The 11,312-nt window shown below is 40.0% G+C and overlaps 1 protein-coding gene across 1 annotated transcript in view; it reads right to left on the bottom strand.

The window, feature by feature from the left end:
• The window catches only part of DSCAM (DS cell adhesion molecule), a gene marked incomplete at its 5' end in the record, with an annotated part of 312,828 nt that overhangs the window by 98,173 nt on the left and 203,343 nt on the right, over positions 1-11,312 (bottom strand). Inside the window, one exon of the mRNA XM_008068451.1 lies at positions 9,210-9,365. Coding sequence (XP_008066642.1) covers positions 9,210-9,365 — 156 coding nt within the window. The remainder of the gene's footprint in view (positions 1-9,209; positions 9,366-11,312) is intronic.

The raw sequence follows: 11,312 nt of genomic DNA, 5'->3' as shown, positions 1-11,312 counted from the left end.
TGAGCCCATAGGTTTGAGACCCGCTTGGCAACTTGGCGAGACTCATCTCTACATAAATCAAAATCAGTCAGGCATGGTAGCACATGCCTGTAGTTCCAGTTACTCGGAAGGCTGAGGCGGAAGGATCGCGGGAGCCCAGCAGGTCGAGGTTGCAGTGGCCGGGAGTGGCCACTGTACTCCAGTCTGGGTTACAGAGTGAGACTCCAACTCAAAAAAAAAAGAAGGAACGAGGAAAGAAAGAATGAAAAAGACCCTCACCATCATGCAATATACGCATGTAACAAACCTGCACACTACCTTGACTCTTAAAAGGAAGGAAAGAAGGAGGAAAGAAATAGACCCTTCCCATCATGCACTATGTAACACCCATGTAACAAACCTGCACAAGTACCCCATGAAGCTTAAAAAAAGAGAAGGAAGGAAGAAAAAAGAAAGGAAAAAAGAAATGAAGAACAGAAAGAAGAAGGAAGACAAAGGAAAGAAGAAAAGAAGTAAGGAAGAAAGAATAAAAGAAGATGCATTTATGTTTGATTAAGACCGCCGTGAAGAATGAAACATGGAAAAATCAAGATAGGTTGTTGGCAAATGGTAGTATGAACTTACTCCACTTTTATGAAACTTAAGCTGAAAATTGCAGATTTTATATGATAAATACAGTTCATAGAACAAAAGATGGCACAGAACTTTAATATGTTCACCCAAAATTTAAGGAAATGACTCTGGATCATTTGAGTAGTGAATAATTAGGAAATAACTATAATTGATATGTTTCACATTAAAATGCAATGTTCAACGTTTGTCTTGGTCACAGTGAAACTTAGTGATTCCTTACTTTAATTGACTTACATGAATGTGTTTGCATCACATTCAATCAAAGGACTTCTACTGCACTATCTAAACCCCTGTTTATACATGGGGTTGTAATCTTGGGATTTATAATCTATCCTGTGCTGTTCTTCTTTGTATGATTATTAGAATTTTATACACTATAATATAAAATATAGAAAACTTGAAGAACAGCCATTCTAAAAAAGGTTTTCTGGATTACTAAGATAATTTTTTCAGAGTTGAAACTTAACACTTGAGTTCTGGTTTGGACTCTACTATAATGATTAAAGGCATGGGCCCTGGAGCCCCACCACTGAGTTTGGCTAGCTCTATCACTTAGTTCTATGTCCTGGGCAAGTTAATCACCTTCTTTAATAAGACTTAGTTCATTCATACATAAAGCTGGAACAATAATTGTACTGACCTATGGTTTTACTGTTAGTATCATGAGATAATACATGTCAATCATTTGTTTGGAGTTCTGCATACAGTAAGCACTAAATAGATTGTAGCTATCATCTGTAATAACTGTCATTATTTCTTTAGACTACATGTCATTAAAAGATGCTAGCCAGGCCATTGCCTTGTTAGACTCTGGTGTGGCCATGTACTCTTTGAGCTATGGCTGTCGCCATGCTTCCTAGCTTTGGCCCCCTCCCCCACCTTGGGGAGGTGAATCTTTTTTCTCCCTTCTCTTTCTCTCTCTAATTTACTTTTAAATACACTTTTCATTCTTTGACAAAAAAAAAAAAATAGATGCTAGCCTGTATTATGTTACTTAACATTGAATTATAAATACCAGATTATAATCTGGGATTTTGCATATATATATAATATATATATTATATATATATGTATGTATAATACATATATATATAATATATATATTATATATATATATATGAGATGAGGCAGAATGAGGGTGTACATTGGAAAGATGAGAGGAGCCCTGTTGTGGATATGGTAGCTCTAAGGTGCCTGTGAGACATCTCGTGGAGATGGCCAGGGCAATTAGACATATGAAACATGAGAGCATTTGCAGCTCAGAAGGGAGGATCAAACAAATTGGGACATTTAGAAGAGCAAGTTCTCTGGAACTTACATTCTTTACCTCAATTAAACTTGGAGCCAAAAATGTACTCCACAATACCTAAAAATTTATGAAAACATACATATATGTATGTATATATTTATTATTTTAAGTGAGAAAACAGGATTTATTGAGAGGACAAAGAAACATCCATAGTGGGAGGGAACCCAAAGGAGTTGCCCTGCAAATGTATTAAAGTCCTAATGTTGAATTATAAATGAAATTGAGGACTGCAGAAGACAGAGACGGCATGGCATGGCCTGTCTGGGACATATTATATTTTCTGGAAACATTCCTAGTGATCATATTTTATTTTGGTAATCAGTTTTTATCTTATAAAGGTCTAGGCAAACTTGGCAGTTTTCATAAATTTTTAGGCATTGTGGAGTACATTTTTGGCTCCAAGTTTAATTGAGGTAAAGAATGTAAGTTCCAGAGAACTCGCTCTTCTAAGTTCTCCCAATTTGTTTGATCCTCCCTTCTGAGCTGCAAATGCTCTCATGTTTCATATGTCTAATTGCCCTGGCCATCTCCACGAGATGTCTCACAGGCACCTTAGAGCTACCATTTCCACAACAGGGCTCCTCTCGTCTTTCCCATGTACACCCTCATTCTGCCTCATCTCAGGAAGGGTCCTGGCAATATTCTCACTTGTAAGAGCCCAAACCTAGAATTCTCTTTTCATCATTGCCTCCCTCCCTTCCTCCTTCTTTTCCTTCTTCCTTCTTCCCTCCCTTCCTCCCTCCCGCTTCCCCTCCCTCCCTCCCTCCCTTTCTCTTTCTTTCTGCCCTTTAGAGCTCTGCCTGAATGTGTCAGGCCAGTTGTTGGGCTCTCTCTCACCTCTCTGTTGCTGCTCCCCAACACTGAGATATTCTTCGAGGTCCCTGAAAGTGGTGTGCTTTTCCCATCTCAGGCCCATCCTCCACCTTTTCCCTGGCAACTCTTCCTCACCTCTCAGCTTCCACTAAATATCACTTCCTCCAGAATGCCTTCCCTGAACACCAGCCTAGATTAGGCCAGGGCTCCCAAGTCTCCCTTGAGACTCTTGTTCATCACTGCACTTGTCATAATCCACCCAGGAGTAGTTTGTCAATGTATGTCCCCCTCAATAGCCTGCAAGACCTACCATGACCACCCTGTTCTCTGCTGTATCTCTTGTGCTTGTGCCAATATCTGGAACATCCTAAATCCTCAATACAGATTTTCTAAATGGTTGAGAAGATGATTTCATTAGCTATAGTGTGGTAGGCAGAATCTGAAGATGGTCTCCAATATTGTTACCCTTTGGTTACATACCCATGTAATTTACTCACCTTGAGTGGGGGTAGTACCTGTTACTATTATGGATGGATCACTCTCACAATCAGGTTAATGTGATGTGGCAAAGGTGAAGGGATTTTGCAGATATATTAAAGTTCTAATCACTTGATTTTAAGTTAATAAAAATGAAAGTTTCCTGGGTAGGCTGGAGTTCATTATATGAGTCCCTTAAAAGGGACAGATCAAGACAAAAGAAGGCAGAGGAATTAGAAACCATCAAGACAATCTTCTGTTGGCCTTGATTGAAGCAGGAACCTGCCATGCTGTGGTGAGGGGTCATGTGACAGGGAATTGGGGGATGCCTCTGGGAGCCCATCCCACCAACAGTCAGTGAGCTTGGGAGAAGACCCCCAACCTCAGATGAGACCACAGCTCAATCCCACACCTTGATTTTACCAGTGGCATCCCTGAGCAGGGAGGTCAGCTCAACTGGATCTGGACTCCTGACTCATGGAAATGGTGAGATAATAAATGTGTACTGTTTTGAGAACGCAGTACTTTGTTATACAACACAGAAAATGAATACATGCAGGAAAACCCTCCACTAATATATCATAATGTAAAGCATCAAAGTCAGTATTCTGAAATAGTATTGTCTTGGTTTGAAGTACGAAAGTCAGACAAAAGTGTGAGGAAACACCCACATAGACACAGCCGTCAGTTTCAATTTTTTCATCATCATTTTTCTGGTCTTAATGATTAGCCTAGGCAGGCGTGTGTAAGTATGTGTGTGTGTGTGCATGTGCACGTGTGTGCACATGCATGTTTGTCTGTGTGTGTTTGTATTGTTAAGTTTAGCCTAAAACTGCCTCCTTATATATTTTAAGTTCAGCCTAAAGGTTTCTTGATACATAGTAACCTAACTGGATGTGTAAATAGACTGTAGCCTACTCTTATGTCAATCACTGAGTTTCAGCCAATCACAGGTGGCCAACTGTTCCAAACCGGGTTAAAATAAGGTAGACTGCTGATCAGTCCAGCTGTTTCTGTACCTTACTTCCCTTTTCTGTACATCACTTTCCTTTTACTATCTTTAAATTTTATTCAAACACATGGCAGCACCAGCGTCTTCTGATCTTAATCTGGTTCAAAGTCTGCCCAATTCTCAGATTGTTCTTTGCTAAATTAAACTGTTACATTTAGTTTGTCTAAAGTTTTTCTTTTGACAGTCTGCACACATGTGCATGTACATATGTGGTCCACATCACAATAGCCCAAACCACCTGAGCTCAAAACACCACAGTGGTCTTTATGAGTTATGTGGTACAGCACAAGTTCCATGATCTTTGAGGAACATGCCTATATTCACAGTTGTCATCTCACCAAGCAATACACATGTCTCTTGCTATTTCCACAAGAATTCGATACTTTTTGGCCTTTACTCTCACTAGAGCAGTGGTATGCAACATTCTTTAGACAGATCTTTTAACCAAAATATCATGTGGGAAACCAGTATATATCACAAGTGAATGTGATTGCTTATAATGTGTGATAGACTTTCTTGGTCTAGAAGAATAAGGGACAATAGTTTTTATGTATATTGTGGCTATTTGTAGAAGGGCATTAATCTGGGTGGTTGTAATTCTGTATAAATAGAAGACAAAATTATGCATTTGCATTGGACCAGAAATATAAAACAGTTTTTCAATAATTTCCCGACAATAAGAAATAGATATGCAAGACCTGGGTGTATAGATAAAGTTCACCTTGATGTTCTCAGTACTCTAGGATTTGCTGTGGATCTAAGATATCTCAGTCTAGCAAAGACTGGTCAGGGGAAGATAACCAGATACATTTTATGCAACTTTGTTCCATTATACAGTGGATCAGCTCCTGCTGAAATTATTAGGAGAAATATGCCTAAAAAATGAATACATCTTTGGTTTTAATATGGACTGGGATTAGCTATCCTGGAAAGATATGAACATAGGCTTTTCTTGGAGCAGGGGTGGGGGGAGGAGGAGGCTGCCCGCTGAGCCTCTCTCTTACCACTGGGTACCTATAAAGCCTGCCCAAGAAACATTGGGCTTTGTAAGAACCTAGATTGAAAACCATTGAAGTAGAGGGGTTTTTGAAAGCCACTTGGTAGAATCTCTTCTAGAACATTCTGGTCTGTTGTGTTGCTGGTATACCTGTTACTGCACAGGGCACACTGTCACATAGTGTAAGCCTGGAACCTTAAACAGTAGTGATTGGAAGGTTTTCACATGGTGAATGATGCCTTCCTTGTGTCTCTTGAAGTTGTATCATTGCTGGTGATTATGGAAACACACACACACAATCCATCCCCTTTAAGATCTACCAAGGTGTGGTCACAGAATCACCTAAGCACTCACGCACAGGCACATACCATTCATGCCTTTGAGGGCATGTATGACTCAAGGCATGAGTGTCAGAGGATTCAGGGATATCCTTCAGTTTATTCACTTTTTATTCCCTCTTAGCTCCACTTTCAGATATTCTTTCAAAGAGATTGCTAACTGACAGTGGGGAGGGAACAGGGACCATATGTTATACCTGCTGTTAGCCTCCTTCTCACCTAAGCCTTCAGAGTTATGTGCGTTAGTGATGTACTCAGCAAATATTTGAACTTAAACACAGCTATCTCTGTTAATACATATGCAATGTTTACTTTTGCATAAAGGGATCAAAGCTGAAACTAGCTTATACCTGCAGAATGAAAATAACAATTGGAAAATTCTCAGATTGCATTTTGTTTGTGTTCTCCTTCCTTATGGTTTTGCTCAGATTATAGCATCAGAAAAAAATGGTACTAGGATTTCACAGGCATCAGAATTAGTTGTCCTGTGCTTACAAACAGAAATCCAGGTCACCAAATCATCTTTTGTGTTCTTGTAGCAATGATAGAGATGCAAGTTTTCATTGACTGAGCAGTCCTAGGAAGAGAATATGAAACTTGAGGAATTCTCACAGACTCCAACAATATGTCCATGAACCATATGTCCATATATTTATGGATCTTAGACTATATCCATAGACCTGAAGCTATGATCACAGAAATGAGAATATGTCCATGAACCTGAGTCTAAAATTTATGGTCCTGAAGCTATGTTCTTGGACCCAAGAATATGTCTATGAGCCCAAGAATCCTTAGATAGAGGCTGAAAAACTACTTAAGACACATAACATCATTTTATTTAAGTGAATATTTTTATTGCAAGTAATCTCTTGCAAAAGGTAAACTTTCTGCTTTCATTAGTAGTTAAATTTCCTTTTTTTAAAAAAGGATAATCAGTGACCTAACAACACAATTTAAACCTCAGAGCCCCCTGGGTTTAGAAAGACTAGTGTATGGCATGTGTTGGGCACAGAATAAATAGGATATTTGCTGTTAATATATTACTCTTTCCTGACATGCAAGAACATTGATAAACACTGAAACTTCAAACTCTGCCTTATTAAGAAAGAACAAATAAATGTTGGCAATTATTTTACTAGAAATCTATCCATATTTTTACATAATTTAAGTTAGTAGTATAATCCAAACTTCAAAATTACAAAGTTCACTAGATGTATAAACAAGATTTGTAGTCAATTTAATTAATCATTTCTTTTCTGATAACTACCATTATCCCATCTTTAAATCAGACAAAAAATTGCATTTAACTTTATCAACTGAACAAATGCCCATTTATATTAGATATTGAGTCCACAAAAGTGGCTGGCATAATTCCTGGCCATTTCTAAATTAGTAAATTTTTATCTGAATCTGGGAAATAAACTCATTATTACACTAACTTTTCTTGTCTTCCACCCAATCTCTGCTTCACTTCTTTTTAAAAATGCTGCTTTATCCGAAATAAATATTGACACTCAGTTCTGCACACTCATTGTCCCATACCACCAATAAAAGTGGGACTCATTACCTCCTCCCAGGGGTAACTGGACCCAAGACAGGGACTTCCACAGTCTATCACATCTCCCTACACTTTCAGCACTGGCTACAAAAGCAGAGCATGATTGACTGACAAATTAGACCTTGGGCCTGGGGGTCAAGCTCTGAGACAGAACTCTATCTTTTCTCAAAATGAAGGATTAATTAAAAATTGATCTAAAATCATCAGTTGATAAGGATCTGTGAAGTGCCTTTCCCTTCTTATTGGATTTCCGTACATTCTTCTGAAATATTCAGTTGTAAAAATTTGTGCTGCTGATCAGTTTGTTCTTTAAATAATAATTCCAGTGACATTTGAATTATTGCTTAGCAATGCAAAAGAATGTTCCACCCCTGCTCTGAAGGAGTACAGAGCAAATAACCAAATATCAAGTGTCAGAGAGCATCCCACTATGTGTCAAGCTAGGTGTTTTCACACATCACTTCAGTTTTTATACATTGACTGTGCAGTCAGATTGTCACAGCAACTTTGTACAAGAGGATAGTCTAGCTCAGAGGTTAGGTTAGGTGTCCAAAGTCCCATGGGCAGCTGGTGACAAAGGCAGCATTTACACAGATCTTTGCCTATTACATTTTTAAAAATTAAATTATGGCTGTCCGCACTTAGGACTTAACTTTGTAGATATTTCCACTTTCCACTTTCTAATGGCATTACATTTTGACCTCAGATTTCCCTAAATAATCCAATTTACTTGAGTAGAACTGGCTGACACCTCTACATTTCCAGAAAGAACTGTGCATTCTAGAAAAACTAAAGTGAATGAGGATGAATTTGTGTGCAGCACTCAAACACAAGAAGCCATGAAAATATCATGTGAGGGTGGGTGGATGCAACTGCTCTGGGGAACTGGGTCTGGTTGCCAAGGTGAGAGCAGAGAGTGAGGTTGGAGTTGGAAGTAGTGGTCAGGGGCAAAAAGGCTGAAGAGAAGAGACTTTCCTGGCCTCTGAGCACATGTCCCCAACTTTGCTTCTATGGGACAGATATGAAATGGAACAACAGCATCTTTGATACTCTAGTGGTGGAAAAAGTGGTATAGATATCAAATGTGCCCATACATGGGAGGTAACCAGCAACGGGTAACAGCTTTCATATCCCTAGCAGGTGTCCTGGGGAACAGAGACCTGGCAAGAAGGCAAAATAAATTGCAGAGTCAAGTCAGCGTAGCATTTAGGTATACTATTTCATGTAAACACTATCTTTGGAATAATTCCATGCTGAAATCATTGGGGTAGGTTCCAGATGGGTATCAATTTGACAGCAGTTGCTCCTTCCTTTATTGAGGTGAAGGCTACTTTTCTCACTGCAACTGTATTAATTATTATGACTTAACTCCTTCCTGAGATAGGCTTAGATAAAATCCCTCAGAGTTTCCCTTAAAATAACACAAAAACTATTTATTGTATGTGTGTGTGTGTGTGTGTGTGTGTGTGTGTGTGTGTGTGTGTGTGTGTGTGTAGGTTTGGGTAATAGTCATATGACTAAATCCAAATTATATGGAACAGCAAGAATTAATCTTTTGAAACAAAGTGAGCAGTGATTTAAACTGTACTGCATCACCATGAATTCTTTTAAGAATTTTTAAAAAGTTAACAGGAAGCTCTCAAAGCAAGAACTTACTATTCTGAAGTGCTTCAGCTGGCAAAGAATAATAGTACTTACACCTGTACCTAGTTTTCAAATGGAAGAATGAATTTAATCAGAGCCTACACTAGGAGCTAAGGAGTTCCTAAAATTATTCTACTGGGATCTAAAGCAGGCATGGAAAGTATTGCTCAGGGATAAAAGGTGTCTTTGTTTAAAATAATACTTGGCCAAGAAAAAAAAAGAAAGAAGAAAAATTATAGTAGCGGGGAGAGAAGCAATTTTTGGATGCACCAAGCAAAGGCCAACACAGGAAGCTGATGGTCTGAACTGCACTGGGATTTTTTGGAGGGGAGCAAAAGTTGGCACAAGCAAAGTCAATAATAGCCTGATGATTTGAAGACTAGAGTTGAGCTTTCTTTGACCCAGTCTGTCCAGCAATTGCTTCCACCCCCACCCACCATGTTCCTCACCATCCTCTTTTGTCCGGGTGAAGATCTGCTCACTTCTGACGCCGTCCCCTGCACGGGTGAAGGCCAGCACCTGGATGCTGTAGTTGGTGTACTTTTCCAGCCCATCCAGCTCTAGGGAGGGCTGTGTGGTGGTGACGTTTTTAATCTCTCCCAGCTCTGGAGGACAGGAACAAGAAAACAGGAACCCGGTTACTGAGCCCATCAACAGCTGTGTTCCCACGCTGTCCTTGCTGGCTGGCCCTGTGCGGTGCCATCATCTGTCAGACACCCAAACTACTTTCTGAAGGGATTGGGCATCATCTTCCTGTGACCCTAACACTATGCAGCCATTTGAAAAAGATCATTCATGGCAACCCCCTTGGGTCCCCTCCCACTGTGGGAGCTTTTCTGTCCTCTCAATAAGTCCTGCTTTCACACACACACACACACATGAAAGAGATCACTCACACCAACTGTCCCGGAATGCTAGGAAGAGGAGCAATTCACTCCATGTTAAGTGTTGCAAACCCAAGTCCAGCACCAGGGCTGCTGCTTATGGAAAGCCCTCTGCAGTTGCTAATGAGGCATATTCCTGGCACCCAACACCAGTCAGCTTAGGGTGACATCTCCCAGGACTTTGGCTTCCTATCCTGCTAGTCTCCTGGGGTCATCGGCATCTTCTGGGTCCCCAGCATTCCACTGATAGCTCTTCCCCGTGATGGAACAGTTCTCAGGTTCCCTTCCCTGCCTTGTAGGTGACTCACTTAAAAACCCGATGGACAGACATTCGTCATAGTACCTAACACATCATTTGTAAGTTTTCTGAAATTGCCATGTACAATATGCCTTAGATGAGAGAGCATAATGTTCCATCTTTGAATATTATTAGCTGATCCCACCCCACAAAGTGAAGCATTTTTAGCTAACGCCAAGTTTCTGACAAATTGGCATGTCACTTTAGCAATGATGCAAGGAGGAGTCACTCCAGGTGAAAGAGGAGTTTGCTGAGCCACTTGGCTTAGCTCAGATGTATTCTTTTCTAATTTAAGCATTTTATTTTTTGGCTTTATTAAGGTAGGCTTGGCACACAAAAGTTGTGTATACTGAAGGTGTACAGCTTGCTTTGACAACATATGTATCCATTGTGAAATGATCCCCACAACCAAGCTAATTAACATATCCATCACCTCACATAGTTATCAATCCCTTCCTTAAAGATACAAGGTTTCAGTTATGCAAAACAAATGTGTTAGGCAGATCTAATGTACAAAGTGGTGACTATCATTAACAAAAGTGTTCTGTATACCTGAAATTTGCTAAGAGGGTAGATCTCTTAGCTCAGACATTTGAGACAATGTTAGGTAGTTAAAAGTATGGGTGTTATCTGAGAGGGCTGATACGTAATGTTTAGCTATTCCAAAGAAAAAAATTAAAAAATAAATAAATAAGAGTATAAGTGTTGAGGTAAAGTGTGTTAAAAAACAAAAACAAAAACCTGGACTTGCAGACGCTTCACAATAAACAATTAGTCATAGATTACAGAATGTGTAGTATGTTCCCTGCTGAGTAGCGGCTGTGGAACAGGCCATCTTTGGGTACATTTAAAGAGCAACCTGAGCTGTCTGCTATTAGTCACTCTTGCTCTCTCGCTCTCTTCTTACTAAAGGCAGTTGACATATCATACCTACTTACTTCGGTGACAACCTTATTCTAAGTACTAGTAGCAGCTAATTTCTGTGACCAGTACAATAATTCTATTATTTCCACAATCCATTCATGATGCAGAGGAGGAAGCTAAGGGAAAGAGAGGGTCAGGGAACAGCTTAGTGGCTAAGGGCACAGGCCTTGGGCCCAGACTGCATGCCTTGCAGACACCTAAGTCCATGACCTCAGCTACTTAGCTGTGGTTGTATGGTTGCTTGGAGAAATAGTGGAAAGTGGGCTGAAAACGGAGGAACTGATCAGCTGCCATGTTGGCCAGTGACATGGGCTTTTTGCCTGCCTGCTTTTCTCTTCCTGCTCCTGTCTGTCTAATATATTGACCAGAAGTTCAGAGCTTAATATTCCTTGTTTTAGCCAGGCTTGGTGGCTCAGCCTGTAATCCCGCGCCTTGGGAGGCTGAGG

This window comes from Carlito syrichta, unplaced genomic scaffold (genome assembly GCF_000164805.1).
Source record: "Carlito syrichta isolate Samal-C Ts95f unplaced genomic scaffold, Tarsius_syrichta-2.0.1 Scaffold310954, whole genome shotgun sequence".
NCBI lineage: Eukaryota > Metazoa > Chordata > Mammalia > Primates > Tarsiidae > Carlito > Carlito syrichta.
The sequence above is the reverse complement of the archived record's forward strand: the minus strand, read 5'-3'. Positions and strand labels throughout refer to the sequence as shown.